At 35.0% G+C, this 18,834-nt stretch overlaps 1 protein-coding gene across 1 annotated transcript in view; it reads right to left on the reverse strand.

Moving 5' to 3' along the window:
- Nucleotides 1–17,953, reverse strand: part of LOC149228951 (wax ester synthase/diacylglycerol acyltransferase 11-like) — a 78,504-nt gene extending 60,551 nt beyond the window's left edge. Inside the window, exons 1-8 of the mRNA XM_089380915.1 lie at nucleotides 17,780–17,953; nucleotides 16,611–16,931; nucleotides 10,015–10,230; nucleotides 9,725–9,798; nucleotides 9,532–9,607; nucleotides 7,557–7,766; nucleotides 7,336–7,473; nucleotides 7,050–7,196 (exon numbers count right to left, since the gene is read on the reverse strand). Coding sequence (XP_089237041.1) covers nucleotides 7,050–7,196; nucleotides 7,336–7,473; nucleotides 7,557–7,766; nucleotides 9,532–9,607; nucleotides 9,725–9,798; nucleotides 10,015–10,230; nucleotides 16,611–16,931; nucleotides 17,780–17,953 — 1,356 coding nt within the window. The remainder of the gene's footprint in view (nucleotides 1–7,049; nucleotides 7,197–7,335; nucleotides 7,474–7,556; nucleotides 7,767–9,531; nucleotides 9,608–9,724; nucleotides 9,799–10,014; nucleotides 10,231–16,610; nucleotides 16,932–17,779) is intronic.
- Nucleotides 17,954–18,834: the final 881 nt, after the last annotated feature.

Here is an 18,834-nt window from a genome sequence, read left to right on the forward strand (position 1 = left end):
TGTTGTCCAAGGGCATGACTTACGTTCATGGCCCTGGTCCTATGGGATTTGATATGCTTTTTAATGACTTTGAGAAACCTAATCTTATTGTTTTTCTTGAGATACTGGAGTCACTTGAGGTGGAGGAGTTAGATGAGATTTATCTCATAGAACTAGTTGATGATCCTCAAAGGAACATACCGACTAGAATGATTTTCGTTGCTTCTTTTTACAGTTATTTGACCCATTTGGATAATGAGAAGCTATACGATCTGTATCAAAACAAGCCCTACACCTCAAGAAGACACTCTCATAATCTATTTTTTGAGTATACAAAACATATTTTCCAGTCAAAATAATGTCTGTTGGGAACTCGAGACTAAAGTCCATTTCTACATAGATTTTAGCATAAGCAGTGATACTTCTCTATTGATTTTCATGAGAGACAAAATGGAGCTTTCTTAAACTAGATCCAATGACATGGAGAGAGGGAAAACCCCATAGATGCAGTGGTAAATTTGGAAGCCACACCCAAACAAGAGTTTAAGTTAGTACTTCTGTCAATGGATTGAAAGAGGGAGACCAAGGCTTAAAGAATAGGCCGATTTACCCCAAATCCAAAGATTTGAGTTAAAGATCAAATCCCTGTCTTTAGCACTTTCAAACTCGATAACAAAAAAATCCCTTTACGCAAGGGTGGATGAAAATGTATTGCTTAAACATAGAGCACCAATTTTCACAAGCTAGGCTTGAAGATCTGCAAGCCTTAGCCAAAACTGAAAGAAAAAAAGATCAAACTACCATATCTAATGAAAATTTCTTCCTTGTAAACTTTTGAGCCAATGGGGATGAAAATGGAGGGAGCTTTGTGAACCAAAATTTAGGAATAACATGCAGAAAATTGTTGAAGCACAACATTCTTGAAAGTGATAACTCTAGGAGAGCCCATGATTAGATATAGTCTAGGAAAATCATGAGGAGACATGAGATTAGGCATCAACCAAACATGAGGAGGCATGCCAAATGGAGGTGCAGGCCTAATAAGGTTTGTATAGGAAGAAGAAATGGAGGGCATCCACGAAGGATAAGAGTACTGCTACGAGGAGAGGGACAATAGGAGAGGTGCTATAATTGGAGGTGATTTTGGAAGCTTGATGCCAAGGGAGGAGGCACACACGAAGCTAGGGAAAACCCTAGTTGTTGCAGACATGAGTGCAATCAATATTCCAATTTTTTGTTGTTGCTATATTACTTTTAAAACAATATTTTCAATTCATAATTTTAAAGAATCAAGGCTACATGTCCAAAAGATGTACATTATTAAGAAAATAAATATCACAAATTCATAAAAATATTAATATTTCCCAAAAAAATAATATTAAAATAATATAACATTATAATTCAAAACAACATTTTTAATCTCCACATTCATAGAAAATAAATATCAGAAATTCATAAAAATATTAATATTTCCCAAAAAAATTAATAGTAAAATAACAACTCAATTGGTGATTGTTGTGTTATGAAGTATTGTGTAAAACATGAAATTCAAAATTCAAATCTCAGTGGATCAAACCAACAATAAAAACATTATAATTTGAAACAACATTTTCAATCTCCACATTCCTAAAGATAAATATAACACATTAGATTCTACATTGTCAAATATAAAAATATTATTTTAACATAACTTATAATCATTGTGTTTATTGTTTTATATTATTATTATTATTATTTTAAATAGAATTATATTTTTAATGAATGTTTTTAAATTACTTTTTTAATAATATGGTAAAAATTTTATGATGTTAGGCGTAGTCTAACTTATAGACGAAATAGTTTTTTTTCACGGGAATCCCACAAAACAATTTCAAGAAAGAATATGATAGAAAGAAAGAAAGAAAGAAATTGTTTTGACATCCACGAGACTAAAGATAACATATGGGATAGATTGCTTCTTCATCTGCTTGATGTATTCAACCCTTTTTCTGTGAAGTTTCACAATAAATGCTCCCAACTTCTCGACAAACCCCTTGCTAAATAAATAAGCCCAAGAGCTAGTGGCCAACATATCTGCATAAATTTCCTTGTTGTCTTTGAAGACCTCACATTCTAAAATGAAATGCTTTTCTGTTTCCACTTTTCCGGAAGAACAAAAAATGCATACTCTTTCCTCCCACACTTCTTTTTTCCTTTTCCAGCACCCTGTTTCACAACAAAGTTGATGAAAATTAGTCCTTAACTGAGCAATAAGAAATTTGGGTCTCCAAGAGATATTGGCCTCTATGTATGCTTTTGGTTGATGACTATGAGCAAGATTAAACACTTCAATATAGTATTTTTTTCTTTCTTCCTAGCTCCTTGTACCAAGTACGCTTGTGGAATTTATCCATAACAAAAGCTTTCATCTCTTTGCTGTTTATGGGACACGTGTTCAAGCAAATACCCCATTCACTAAACCATTTGTTATTTTGGTGCATCCAAGGTTTTTTTTTTTTGTTGCACAACTTGTCATTAAAGACAACCTTAGGCCATCTACCCTCTTCCATTTGTTCAATTTTTTTTTAAATATCTTATGACTCGCACCATAGCAATTGCTTCAATAGGAGCAGCCCCTGTTTCACTTAACAAGATAGCATAATGAACTGTACTTTTAATCTTGAATTTGTTTGTAATCAAACACTTCTAAATGTTCTCAATTTGTCTCCACTGCATGTCGGATATATTGCTGGTCCATAGTTCACAACGATAGAGAATCACCAGAATCACTAGAAGACCAAAACGAGTTTGAGTGGTTTTCCAGTCCCATAACTCTGCCTCTCTACACCTATTTTGAAAAGCATAAAATGATTTCTAACCCCCCAGAGTTCTTTTCTTTCTACAACCATCCCAACTTGGATTTTTGTTGAAGTCAATTCCGAGGTATTTGTAATCTTCAACTTCTTCCAGAATGTTTCCTTCAAAGTAGAACTTATGCTGGTTATGTTTTCTTTTTTTAGAGAAAACCACTACTTTCGTTTTGATGATATTGACTTGCATCCCCACATTTCTACAAAAATGCTAAAGGGATAGTAAGTTCTCTTGCAAATCAAGAGCCGATTTAGCAATCAGAATAAGGTTAGTTGCATACAAAATAAACCTTATAACAAACTTGACCAAATAGATACCATCATGTCCTTGCGAATTTAACCACTCCTCAAGCTTGTCGATATATAAACCAAAAAGCGTAGGAGAAAGTTGGAAACCTTGCTTGACCCCGATATCGCTTCTAAAACTTTCAGAAATGCCTACTGAAGTTCTAATTTTGACTTTCACTTCTTCATACAACTTATGCACAACCGCTCTCAAATGTTTAGGAACCCCAAGTTCCTCCATTGTGTGACAATGCTTATCCCTAGGGACCGTGTTAAACACTTTTCTGAAATCAACAAAGCAACAAAAGACTTCTTCATTTTTATCCCAAAAATTTTCAATGATGCGCCTTAAAGTTATATAATGATAAACCGTGGAATGTTTAGGTCTAAAACCTGCTTTCCCTTTAGCACGCTTATCTCTTTCTTCTGCCCACTTGCTAATTTTATTTTCTAACATGCTTCCAAATAACTTTTTAAACAAAGGGTTTATCATGATGGTCCTATAATTGGAGGGAAAATTGACGTCACCGCTCTTGAAAAGAGGTATTTCCAGACTAGTTGTCCAATTTGTGGGGATCCCCTGTTGTATGATGTTGTTGAAAATTTTTGTAATGTGAGGTGCAAGGATCTTTGAGCCCCACTTTAGATATTTTGCTTGGAGTTCAACTAAGTATTTTTCTTTTTCAACACCCTTCTTGATACCCATCTCTACCTCTTGCACCGTGAAGAGTTTAGTATCAGTGTTGACCAAGTGGGGAGGGTCAACCTTGGGATCTTGCTCATAGAGTTGTCTTACAGAGTCAAACCATTAAGAAGCTGTAATACTATTTCTAGTTTGTATCTTTCTTGGTTGGAGCTCCTTCCAAAATAATTTGGGATTATTTTTCCCAAGGAAGATTAGCTCTTCCCTCCTTGAAACCATAAAATTGGCCTTTTTCTTGCTTAATAACTACTTGTAAGATTTGAGCTTTATGTTATCCTTGTTTGAATCTTTCCACATTCTCCTTGCCTTTTTGCATTCATCGTCAAACCAAGCATTAACCAGAAAGCAATTTGTTTAAGACTTATTAGTTTTTTCTCTTTTGCAGTTTGCAAGTGCAATTGAATTAAATGTGTTAATTCGTGACTATGAAGGTCGTGAATTTTGATTTTCTCCTTCTCGAAGAGCCTCTCTAGCATCATTTTGAAGCTATTACAATTTTATGGAGTCAAAAGAATTCTGCCCCGTGGGAGATTTTGTTGGACATGATGAATTTTTGACTCTATTTGTTTCTCTCCAGTCCAAGAGAGACTTAAATAAATTGGTTTGTGATCTGATTATAAGTTCCACAGCTGATCTCCAATAAAAAATTCCTCCATTTTCTCACACAAACCATGCTAGAAAATTACATAATCTACTACACTTGCTCAATTGTAAGTATGGCAAGTGAAATTACTAAACTTTTCTCATCTAGTCAAGCCATTACAAATGACTAAATCAAAGGCCCCACATAGAGTAAGCAATTGTTCACCAAAGAGATTGCAACCCTTGTCCTCTGAAATTCTTTCCCACTGATGATTACTCTCTTCTGTAAGCCAAATAGGGTCGTAATCTTCTTTACAACAAAGAATGCTAGCTTGCTCACTTGCAGTCCTAGCATTGAAATCACCCACTATAAGGACTTCACCTAGCTAAGAATATGTTGCGATATCTGCTTTTAAGGCTGCAAATGGATCTTTGTGGTCAAGCCATCTACCTTTGTAGATTTTTGAAACTTGCGGCGCAAAATAGCATACTGCAATTCTGATGTGGTTTCCATTTTCTGATATTTTAAACCAAATGAATTTCTTATTTGAGTCTTCTTTTTCTAACTAAATGAGACGAACTTCTTTCTCCCTCACTAAAACCATGATACTCCCATGCCCTTTGCCATTCCCTGTTGCCTTGTTCCACACTGCCATCTTCTAGTATCCTTCAAACAGAGGTGTCTTGCACCCTTCATGCTCATGTGTTTCTATGAGGCAAATTATGTCTCTCTCTTTCGCAATAGGACCTAACCCAGGTCCTCGTCTCCATGGGTAACCTCTGTAGTTCCAACAAACTAATCTTAAGGAAACCTAGGTATGACTTGATTGCTATTTATTTTGACATGCAAGACTCACATTTGAGTCTTTGTCCTTGTTTTCCCATACTGACCTTGCTTCCCGATTTCTTGTTGAAGAGTTTGTTGCCTCTTTTTTATTATCATCTTGCTGCTCTATTTTGGAAGGAGGCCCAAATTGTGCTATCACAACTTTGTCTTTAAACAACTTAAACTCATTTTTAAAAAAATCTCTGTCGGATTTCGATTAAAATTAATCAGAAAAAAATGTCGTGAAAAAAGGCCATTTTGTCTATAAGTTAGATTATGCCATTATGTTATTTATTTATTTATTTGTATTGAAAAAATATAAAATTTATTATAATCAAATTATTAATTAAAGAATCTAGATCCAACTTAACTCTGATCTACCAAGGGCGGAGAGGGATCAAATCCCTTTTCATTTGGAAAGATGCTTACACATCAAGATACTTGATCCAGTTAAGATGGATATATGCTGGTTTAATTATTATTAATTGATAATTTTATTTTATATTATTTTATTTTCATTTTTATGTAATTTGACCTAGTCATAATGTTTTAGTTAATAATTATAATTATTAATTTTATTTTTATATTTTATTTGTATTATTATTGTTATTTAATTCTACTGGTCAAAATGTTTAGATAACATAACCTTACAACATCTTTGCCATATTGAGTTGGAATGCCTGACAATAATATATATATATATATATATATATGGGGTATTGGTTAATTCTCAAAACACCATATAATGAATGAATTTGTAGCTTGTGCCATTTTATGAGGGTTGAAAATGAAAAACACTTTCTCTAAAATTATCCATCTTTTATTCACATTCTATCTAATTGTCAAATTACTTGTCACACTATCAATCTTCTTACTTGTCCTTTTAACTCAGTGAAACTAAAGCACTTTTCTCACTTTCTTTTTAAAGATAAAAATAAAATATTAAAAATTTATAATTAATCTCTTACATTCTTAAAATTTAATAAATTATATAAATTTTAGTGCATTTTAATTATCATAATCATCACATTATATTTTAACAAATTTTTTTTTTTAATAAATGCTATACTTAGTTTAATATTTTGAAGTGGAAGAAGAGAAATAAAATTTGGATCTCTCTTATGGAAGAGAGGGTGCTATAAATACAAAAGAGCATTCTCTACTAAGGCGAGATATGGAAGCGCAATAAAGCCAACATTGATATTTTGATGTAGTGAAGACTCTCCCATAAAAATGATAAAACTTTGATATATTGCAATGAATATAACTGCAGTGATATAAGTGGTAGTCGGGTCATTTTTATTTTAAATTTGAAAGCTAAGTTGCGAAATTTGTATAATTAAAATGTAGTGAAGACTCCCATAAAAATGATAAAACTTTGATATCTAGCAATGGATATAACTGCACTGATATAAGTGGTATTCTAAATCTCTTTTTGGGTAGGGTCATTTTTATTTTAAATCTGAAAGCTAGGTTGCGAAATTTGTATAATTAAAATGTAAATGTTATTAATTTTTTAGTATTGAATTTATTTATATATTAAAAATATATTTTAAATATAAAAAAATACAGTGTTATTACCAATTTTTTTTATAGAAGATTTAAAATTCAAAATAATTTTATTATACTTAAAAAAAACTATTATATTATTATTATGTGCTTCAAACTTCATAACATTGTTTTACATATTATATGTTGCCTAATTAAAATGGAAGTTCAATGAAATTCTATTTCAGAATATTCCTTGTTAAATTATTTGCTAACATACTGTTATGATTTAAAAATGCAAGTTTATTGCTCATATTTGTATTGACCTCTCGGCTACCTGATGCAATGGAACAGAAGCCTCTTTGATTTCTTCAAAAGCCTCAGCAAAACACTTAGAAAGTATATCTGCCTCTATGTAACCTTTGGTGCCTATGGCTTGCACCCTCAGTCTGCCCGCGTAGCTCAAAATTCCCACAAAGAGAGTCTGCACACCATCCAAATTTATAATATTTATCAAAAACTTTTGAATGATTTTTCTCATGTTCTAATTGGCATACATTGCAGAACGAATTATTTCTTCAATTAAATTCAAACACAATAAGAAAATTAAGTTACAGACACACCTGAGGAGCGCCAGATAAAGAGAAAAAGAAATCCTTGACCGGGTTTCCAGCCATGGCCACCTTCTCCAACGGTCCAACCATATTCGATATTGCCAGGGTCGTTTTGGCACCCATATTGTATATAATTTTAGCAGAAGCCTGATTATTTAGATGGGATTAGCATATGAAAATTGGTCGACTGAACAAATAAAATTATACCGATTGTCCATATATAATTCTACCTTTGCTCCTTTGGATCTTGTTAGATAGGACAGCATTTTGCTTGTAAGGAAGACTGCTCGGGACATTTTCTTCCTCTCTAGGATATTTTTTGCTCTTTGCACAAATTCCAAAGGATTATCGTACTTCCCCAGCGGTATTCTGGACTGTAAAAATTCGAAATGGTTGCCCCACGGAGTTTCACTGTGGAGTTTTAGCATCTCTTCTATGTTCTGCACAAGTATAATGAAAATATTTTCAAAAAGTGGTCAAAGATGGTTTTTTTTTTTTTTTTAATTTTATTATTGTGTTTTTCAGTTTTGTTAACTTGGGATTAAAAAATAGTTATTAAGTAATATTTATGTATTCAAAATTATTTGGCATCATAATTAATTTACACTACATCAATTTTTTTATGATTAGATTTGTATTTACAAGTAAAATGATTATTATTAAAGTTGGGTAGTTTATTTAGTGATAGCTGATCACTGAATTTATATTAAATATAATTTTATTGTATTATGAAGTATTATGTAAATTATGAGATTTAACGTTTAAATTGAGCTAAACCAAAAAAAAAACTCTTGAAATTATATAGTGATTGATAATAAATGTAATGCTCTTTGTCCATATATTTTGTCATGAACTTTACTAGAAATGGAATCAAAATTGATTGAAATGAAATAATTGGGTTGTTAAATTTGTGAATGGAGTTTAATTTATTGAAATGAAAAAATCGAGTTTTTAAATTAGTGCAAATGGAATATTTGAAGGGTGTTTTACAATTCAGAATTGAGAATTTTTAGAGAATGAGAAACTTCAATCACATCTTGATACCAATGTAGATCCATCTTAACATGAGAGGAATAAAAGAAATTTAGATGAAAAATACAATGTGTAATTTTTCATTATTTATATTGTATTATTGAATGCTATATAGAGTACATAACTTAAACTTGTAAGTCCAAATTTTTTTTCTTGGATTTCTAAAAAAACATATACCTAAAAATGACGGAAGCGTAAAATACTAAGACCACTTGAAATATCTACATAAATTAGTTAACATCTTACTCTCACATTTTTTTACTTCTAATTACATATCAATGAGTCTCTTGGCTTAATAACTATTTCATAAATGTCACAAAAGGCCAACTACAACATGTCTTCAGAGACTTGAACCCATATAGTTGGGAAAACAAATTGTTCACCAAACCACTCAAGCTAAAATCCAAAAACCCAATTACAAAATGTCTTTAAAAACTTGAACTCATATAAACTAAAAAAACTAATTATTTACAAATTTAGAGCCTTTAACCAGAATTTATTTATATTCAAAAACATATTAAAAAATAATAATTTCGTTAAAAATTATATCATTTAATTTAATAAAAAAATAAAAATTTAACTTAAAAACATTTTATTTATATAACTAAATAAGTTCAATATAAACAAATCCTATATATTTTGTAATAAAGTTTTTAGATTATAATATATTCTATTATTGTTTTTTTAATTATATAATTAATAATAATAATAATTATAATTAATATTTTCACATATTTTAAAATTAATATATAAAACTAACCCTTAACCAAAAACAATTATGAAAATTCTAAAATTCCTGTTTTATTTTATTGTAAATTATGAAAATATTTTAAAATTTTAAAAATGAAACAATTAAAATGATCTCTTTATAATAATTTTTGAAATATGAGAGTGTATATTTGTACAGAACTGAAATATGAGAGTGTTTAGTGAGAGAAATTCATATTGAAAGAACTGTATGATGATTTAATTTTCAGGTTCCTAACCATGAATGGAGTGTCACAGTTTTGCCAACAAAATTTCTCCATTTTTAAAAATATTTCAAAATTTACCATCAAAATAATTATCACCATACAACCGTATCACTAATACTGTGCGTCTAAAAATAAGGCTATCATCAACATTCTGCGTGTAAAAATAAGGCAAATTTCTGTGGGCGAGTGGACGGTGCACCTGAATTCCAGAGAGCAATCTCGTGTTTATCAGAGCCAACGCTGTGACTCTTAAGTTCTCCATTTGGTCCAGAACGCTGGCGTCGTTTGATTCAGAATTCATTTTGCCTGAAAGCAGTCCCATAAAATTTCATGACATCTCCGAAATTATGAAGAAAAACCAAATCGATGCGCACTGAATATTAATTACATGCATACCAGATAGAATAGTGAACAAGTATCGGTGAAACCCATAAAAAATTATGCCCGTTACGACATCGTTCACAGTCTGCAATCAAATAATATCAGTGACCATAAGGGTATGTTTGCCAGATGTTTATAGATTTTGGAATATTTTAAAAAACTAATAAACCAGTGTAAAGTGAAACCGTTAACTTCACTGCAAAATGAAACGATTAATTTCATTACTATTTATCAAATTTGAATAAAATGTATTATTCATAGATTCTGAAATATTCCATTTAATGAACGACCATTAACTTACTCCTCCTACGTGCTTCTTGATCTGTCTAATCTCGTCGAGTTTGAAAGTGACATGAGACATCACTCTCGGCAGGAGTTCCACTCCAGGGGGTCCTCGAATAGGCAGCTCGCTATCCTCAATCCATTTCAGCTGCACTAAACTACTAATCAACTCACACCCTGTATACCACGCTATCGATAAGAGGTGCCACAATTTGTATAGAAATCGGCGGGGGGCCTTAATTTGTGCACAGGGGAATATGTTGGGTATTTTTCAATGGTGAAAATACCAAAAACCAAGAAAATAAAACACAGAGGGAATGCTCTGTTTCACTTTACTCCAAGATCTTTTTGTGCAAAGGAAGACAAAAAAAATTTCACTGAGGAACAGAGTATTTCACCATAAAATATTTCTATTCATTAAAACAAAAAAAACATTCAATCTGTCTCCATATGAGAAATTCCCATTAACATTTACCGCTGTAAAACTTCCATTCACATTTACTGGTGTAAAACAATTTTACATACTGCTGTAAAAGCAAAACTTACACACGCTTACAAAATTCGCTCCACCATTTTCTTTATGCACTGCTGTGCAAAAACCACACGGTTTTTCTTACACCTGTGTTTTACAAAAAAATGCCCCTCAAAACATTACCACTCTGTTCTTCCTATATTTTCTCGCACTGCTGTGCGTTCAATACATACCACACATTGTTTTTTTTTTTCGGCCTCACGAGCTCTCTCTATTACAAAAAAGTCAACTACAAAAATATAAAAAAATTACCAAGTACCAATACCCCATACGAAATTTACTTAATGAGCATATGCGCCCATACCTCCGATTAAAAAAAACTTACGTGCAATATATGAAAACTTCAATATACTACCTACCACTATGACATTTCATTAATTAAACGTATGGTCAACAAAACTTAGATTTACTCCACGCCATGAATTTAATTTGATTTGATGCTAGTCGTATGCAGGTTCAATCGATCAACGACGGAGAACACGGGAGCAAATCCAACGGTGGAGAACAATATCGGAAGGCCAACATATGCTGAACATTAACTCCCGAGATTCTTACGTTGTGTTACGTTAGGGCTGAACCACGTGTCGGCTCCAAAATTTCTCGGGTTCGATCATCGGAAAATCCCTTCTGCCTGAAATCAACCCGAGAGCTTTCCGGCGAGGTTTATTGACCGGTTTCTGGCAGCTGCGTTGAAATTAGATTTCAACACTCCCCTTTAATTTCAACAGCTGGGCATTCGGTCATACCCAGACACTTTCTCAAAAATTCAAAGCTCTTCTGATCCAGTGGCTTTGTCAAGATGTCTGCAACCTGTTCTTGAGTCCTGCAATGTTCTAAGACAATTTCTCCATTGTTCACCAATTCTCTGATGTAGTGAAACCTGGTATCAATGTGTTTCGTTCTCTTATGAAACACTGAATTCTTTGACAATGCAATAGCTGAGCTATTGTCACAAAAAATCACTGTCGCTTTTGCCTGCTCTTGGCCTAAGCTTCTCAACATTCTTCTCATCCACACTGCTTGACATGCTGCTGCTGTAGCTGCCACATATTCAGCCTCTGCTGTAGACAATGCTACAATGGACTGCTTCTTAGAAGCCCATGAGATGGCTCCTGAACCCATATGAAAAACATAACCGGAAGTGCTCTTCCGATCATCTACACTTCCAGCCCAATCGCTGTCTGTGTATCCAACCAAATCTGAATGTTCTGAGGCATGATATAAAATTCCAAACATTTTGGTGCCTTTGACATACCTCAAAATCCTCTTTGCTGCTTGCCAATGTGCCTCCTTTGGCCTCTCCATGAATATGGAAATTAAACTAACAGCATACATTAAATCAGGCCTAGTTGCTGTTAAATACATAAGGCTGCCTACAATACTCTTGTATAAACTAGGATCAAAATCCTTGCTGCTGTCCTCTCTGCTGAGTTTTAATCCCATCACTGTGGGAGTGATGGCTGCCTTGCATTCTTCCATCTTAAATCTGCCCAAAACTTGATTTACATATCTTGCTTGAGATATAAAAATTCCTTTTTCATTTTGATCTACTTCTATGCCTAAGAAGTATCTCAACAAACCCATGTCAGTCATTTCAAATTCATCCTTCATGACTGATTTAAAATTCTCAATAAGATAAATATCATTTCCAGTGAAAATAACATCATCTACATACAAGACAACAATTAAAATTTTACCATCCTTTTCCTTGATGTAGACTGTGGGCTCTCCTTCACACTTGTCAAATTCATTATCCAATAGATATGAATCTATTCTGCTGTACCATGCTCTTGGCGCTTGCTTCAACCCATAAAGAGCTTTCTTCAATTTGCACACTTTGTGCTCTTCACCTTTCTTCTCATATCCGAGAGGCTGTTCCACATAGACCTCTTCCATTAACACTCCATTTAGGAATGCTGATTTCACATCCATTTGGTAGACTTTCCATTTGTTTTGTGCTGCTATGGACAGCACTGCTCTCACGGTTTCCATTCTTGCAACCGGGGCGAAAGTCTCCTCATAATCTCTTCCATACTGCTGCTTGTAGCCTTTGACAACCAGCCTTGCCTTGTGCCTTTCTATCTTGCCTTCAGCATTGCTCTTGGTCTTATAGACCCATTTCACACCAATGACTTCTTTGCCTTTTGGTAACTCAACCAAATCCCATGTTTTGTTTCTCTCTATGGCATTCATCTCCTCATCCATAGCTTCTATCCATTTCCTATCTTTAATTGCATCCTCGAAATGAATAGGATCATCAACATGACAATACAAGGCAAATAAGGAATTCATTCCTTCATCATAAATGTCACTTAGATTTCTAAATTTCTTACCTCTTTCACTTGGTGTGCAAGTGCTTGAAGACGCACTTGAATTTCCTCCTTGTGGTGTGCTTGGAGAAGCACTCTCATTTATCCTCAATGGTGTCCCTTGCTGTCCTTGTGTTGGCGCTGCTGTTTGGGGATGCATTTCAGCCACCTCCTCTTCATCTTCATCATGAGACAAACAGTTCTTGACATTCACTGTTTTCTCTATGCTTCCATCCCAAGCTTCCTCTTCAATGAATTGAACATCCCTGCTGACAAAGAACTTCTTGGTAGATGGAATGTACAGCCTGTAGGCTTTGGATTCATCACTGTATCCAATGAAGATGCATTTCTCCCCTTTACTGTCCAACTTCCTCCTTAGCTGATCTGGAATGTGTGCATAGGCCACACACCCAAAAACTCTCATGTGGGTGACTCCTTGCTTTCTCCCACTCCATGCCTCTTCTGGCACTTTGTTCAAGACTGCTTTTGTAGGACACCTGTTCAATATATAAACTGCACAATGTACAGCTTCAACCCAATACTCATTTGGCAAATGCTTTGCCTTCAGCATGCTCCTTGCCATATCCATGATGGTCCTGTTCTTCCTTTCAGCAACTCCATTTTGCTGCGGAGTGTACCTTGCTGTAAACTGTTTATGAATTCCATTTTCTCTACAAAATCTTAGGAATTCCTTGGAGATATACTCACCTCCTCTATCAGTTCTCAAAACTTTAATGTGCAGCCCGCTTTGGTTTTCAACAAATGCCTTGAAATTTTGGAATTTCTCAAACACTTCACTTTTGTTTTTAAGGAAATATATCCAAGTCTTTCTTGTATAGTCATCAATGAATGTTAAGAAATATAGGCTGCCAGCTAATGATGGAGCTTGCATTGGTCCACACAAATCTGAGTGGATAATCTCTAAGGGTGTCTTTTCCCTTATGCTTTTCCCTGATGGAAAACTTTCTCTATGTTGTTTGCCCAATATACAACCTTCACAAAGGCTGTCCGGCTTCTCTATCAATGGTAATCCCTTTACCATTCCTTTTCTGCTCAATAAGTTTAGACCTCCAAAATTTAGATGCCCGAATCTCAAGTGCCATAACCAGTTCTCATCCTTTGGCACGCTTTGAAAGGCCTCTTGGGTGACTGCTGCCATTTCCCTTTTGTTCTTCATGTCTGCCCTGATCCGGAGAGGGAACATCCTGTTCCTTGTCATCTTCACTTCAGCAATGCATCTTTTGCTGGGTGGTATATCCATGATGGTGCACTCATCATTTACAAAGTAAACATTGTAACCCTTTTGGATAAGCTGTCCAACACTCAATAGGTTACATCTCATTCCGGGGACATAGTAGACATCTGCTATGGTTTTCCTTTCTCCTTGTTTTGTAAATATTTTTATCTCCCCTTTTCCCATAACAGATACTTTACAATCAGTTCCTAGTGTGACCTCTGATTTCAAATTCTGATTTAAGGCTGAAAAGAGGGCTATATTCCCTGTCATATGGTTGCTGCAACCTGAGTCTAAAAACCATATGTCTTCACTATGTGTTTCAGCCATGTTACAAGCTAACAGGACATTATTTTGACTGCTGTTTTCTCTTGTAACATTTGCATTTTGTCTACTGTTCATATCATGCTGTTTCTTTCTACAATCACTAGCATAATGTCCATACTTTTTGCAATAATAGCATTGAACATTAGATTTATCATACCTTTGTCCTTGAGCATGATGTTGTCCTCCTTGTTGGCTGCTGCCTTGGCCTTGGTTCTGATTTGGATTGCTGCCTCTTCCTTGTGCATTTGATGGGCTGTTCCTTCCACCTCTGTTCTGGCTTCTGCCTCTTCCTCTTTGGTTTCCTCTTCCTTGACCCCTTCCTCTTCCAAAGGACATCTGGGTCTTGAAGGCTTGCTCAAGAGATGAGTTTTCATTCCTACTCAACCTCTGCTCATGTGTTATCAGTGATGCATGTAGCTCATCAACTGAGTAGTTTGAGAGATCCTTTGTCTCTTCAATGGTGGTGACTATGGCATCAAACTTTGAGGGTAAGACCCTCAATATTTTCTCCACAATCCTTCTGTCTTCAATGGTTTCTCCATGAGTTCTCATTTGTGTGATTACACCAATCACATGAGTGAAGAATGAGTCAATGTTATCTGACTCCTTCATGCACAGATTCTCAAAATCCTTTCTCAGCAATTGTAGTTTTGCTGTCTTCACTCTCTCCATGCCTTGATAGGCTGTCTTAAGGGTTTCCCATGCTTCATTGGATGTCTTAGCTGCTGCTAACCTTGGAAATATACTCTGGTCTACTGCTAGATACAACAACACACGGGCTTTTGAATCCTTCTTCCTATTGCTCTTCAACAGATCCTTCTCTCCCTGAGTTAATGCATTGAACTCAGTTTCATCTGCTGGTTCTTCAAAACCATCTTCAACTATTTCCCATAAGTCTTGGGAAGCAAGCAAGGCTTTCATAGTTATTGACCAGTAGTCATAGTTCTTCCCATTAAACTGTGGGAGCTGGGTATTAAACATACCCATACCAGTGCTTGTGCTGGCCATTCCTTGACTGTGTATGTTTAAAAACAACTGACTGTTTCTTCAGCAACACAAAAAAAACTTTTGAAATACCTGAATCCTTTGATGTCTGAGTCTTCTGTCTGCCTGAGAAGTTTTGCTGCAGCAACAACCTTCTCCCTTCAGCTTCTTTAACTTCTTTAAAGAGCCTGAGCCTGCTCTGATACCACTGTTGGGTATTTTTCAATGGGGAAAATACCAAAAACCAAGAAAATAAAACACAGAGGCAATGCTCTGTTTCACTTTACTCCAGGATCTTTTTGTGCAGAGGAAGACAAAAAAAATTTCACTGAGGAACAGAGTATTTCACCATAAAATATTTCTATTCATTAAAACAAAAAAAACATTCACTCTGTCTCCATATGAGAATTTACACTGCTGGAAAAATTCCCATTAACATTTACTGCTGTAAAACCTCCATTCACATTTACTGGTGTAAAACAATTTTACATACTGCTGTAAAAGCAAAACTTACACAGGCTTACAAAATTCGCTCCACCATTTTCTTTATGCACTGCTGTGCAAAAACCACACATGGTTTTTCTTACACCTGTGTTTTACAAAAATGCCCCTCAAAACATTACCACTCTGTTCTTCCTATATTTTCTCGCACTGCTGTGCGTTCAATACATACCACACATTGTTTTTTTTTTTTCGGCCTCACGAGCTCTCTCTATTACAAAAAAGTCAACTACAAAAATATAAAAAAATTACCAAGTACCAATACCCCATACGAAATTTACTTAATGAGCATATGCGCCCATACCTCCGATTAAAAAAAACTTACGTGCAATATATGAAAACTTCAATATACTACCTACCACTATGACATTTCATTAATTAAACGTATGGTCAACAAAACTTAGATTTACTCCACGCCATGAATTTAATTTGATTTGATGCTAGTCGTATGCAGGTTCAATCGATCAACGACGGAGAACACGGGAGCAAATCCAACGGTGGAGAACAATATCGGAAGGCCAACATATGCTGAACATTAACTCCCGAGATTCTTACGTTGCGTTACGTCAGGGCTGAACCACGTGTCGACTCCAAAATTGGGTTCGATCATCGGAAAATCCCTTCTGCCTGAAATCAACCCGAGAGCTTTCCGGCGAGGTTTATTGACCGGTTTCTGGCAGCTGCGTTGAAATTAGATTTCAACAGAATAGGCAAGATTTGGAAGAAACTGGAAAAGTGGGAAGGAGGTCGGGATTATCAGCTCGGGTGATGCACGACAGCAGTAAAGACATGAGAGAAATACCGTCTCCGAGAGTATGGTGGAGGCTTATAATCAGTACTGCTGCGGCCTTGCTGGTCTTATAATTGAGCAAATGGAATTGCCAAGGAGGCCGACAGTGAGCGAGGGGCGTAAGGTGAACATTGCATATATACTCATTCACCAACTCATCGTATTCATCTTGGTCACCCGGAAATTGAGGAATCGTTATGTGATCGTCGATTTTCACCTCGGTTTTCTTCCAGCGCGCCGCGCCCTTAGCGTCTTCAGCCTACACCAGTTCCCAAAATCAAGAACAGAATTAGAAGTTGTCAAGCAATTGTGGTGGGTTGCATGGTGGAACGGCCTGTTGCCTTCTTCCCCACCGAAGTTCTAATCTCATCCCAGGACAGGCTTGGTATTAGATTTATACAATAAATCACATTTAAAAAACACAGAATTAGAAGTTGTGGCAGAGTGAGATTCTTGAAAAAATAGACTTCTCATCTTAAAAAACACATAATTAGAAGTTGTGGCATAGTGAGATTCTCGAAAAAAATGGACTTCTCATCTTAAAAAAAACACAGAATTAGAAGATGTGGCAGAGAGAGATTCTTGAAAAAATTGAAAAAATAGACTTGTCATCTCATTACACTTTTGTTTGTAACCCAATTTCTCCAAATAGAAGTAGCTAATACAATACCTAATTATTTACCTTTATTTATCAAAATAGAAATAAATCACATTTTAAAAAATACAAAATTAGAAAATTGGCAAGAGCCCATTAGTAAGGTTTTTAAAAAACAAACTTCCAGTTTTATAAAATGACATTTTTATTTATAACCTAATTATTTACTTGATAAATAATATAATACCTAATTATCTGTTGACTTTATACTGATTCCCAAAATCAAACCATATGAGGGCAATCAAATAATTAACCACGACCATATCCATCATAGGTCCATCATTCCTATTGGGGAATAGCAATCTCCATTGAGATTCCCCAATTATCTAGTTGATTCATCACATAGAAGTAGCTAGTACAACGGCATTAAAAAAATAAAACACAGAATTCGAAGTTGCGGCAGGAGCCAATTAGTGAAATTCCTGAAAAAGCAGACCAGTTAGCTCGCTCACAATGATGCATGAGAACCGTGGTATTCGAGGCAAGAGAATTTCGCTGAGGGCTTTTTTGGCATGGGAGACGTCGATTGGCCGTTCGAATTCGAAGATACCATGGACACACAGAGACACCACACGAGTGTTCAGAAAACAGGTTGCAGGGCTCACGGGTTCTCCATCAATACCCATGACGATCATACGATGAAGAAAGCTGGAGCTAAGTTCGATGTAGAGTGGATGGATTTATGTTGATTGGAAACGTCACATCCTCAAGTGTTCACGTCGGAATTCATCGGTGGGCTTTGCACATCAATTGCCATTTGATCAACCGAATAATTTGCTGGCGTTTCATTTTGGGTTCACAAAGGACTTTAACGGATTCGAAACCGGACCGACAACCCAGATTCCAAGTTACCATTCTCTGGCAAAAAGCAGTCACAGTACAATTTGATGGAAACATACCACCCAAAACTTAGAGGTTAAGTTGGTTTCAGATATGGAAAATGAAATAATAAAAAGGGTGTACATGTATGTGACCAGTCGGCATGTACAGAAAATAGATCCATTATGTTCTGTTAATAGTAACAGTCACGGGGCCTGAAATTTTTCGATCTTTTTTACGCAACAATAAATGAGACCTTAATTTCACGATAATAATAAACGAGGAGAATGAGGTTTAGCGTTTGTCCCATTAATTGTTAGGTTTCTGAGAATCCGGGTGTAAAGATTTCTAATATAAACACATTTATTAATGTAATTATGCAGAAATTTATCATTATGGATTAATTGCACAACCAAATTGTGTGTGTTTCTCTAATTGTAAGGGAAAGTGAAACAAAAGTATTTCCATTGCCAATTTGTTATTTGTTTCCGGCTTAAAACTAATTAATTGCTATTTTTTAAAGATATGGTACATTAACTAATACGTCTTATTCTCCTTTATATCGCAGGATATGTCGAGTTGATACTGGTTCTAATTTTTACTATAGTTAGGAAAATTTAGATGATGCAATGGAATATATAGCGATATGTCGAGTTGATACTAGGTTCTTATTTTGACTATAGTTAGG

Source organism: Pinus tabuliformis, chromosome J (assembly GCF_031772625.1).
Source record: "Pinus tabuliformis cultivar Carrire ecotype Pingquan chromosome J, CPIR1, whole genome shotgun sequence".
Taxonomy (NCBI): domain Eukaryota; kingdom Viridiplantae; phylum Streptophyta; class Pinopsida; order Pinales; family Pinaceae; genus Pinus; species Pinus tabuliformis.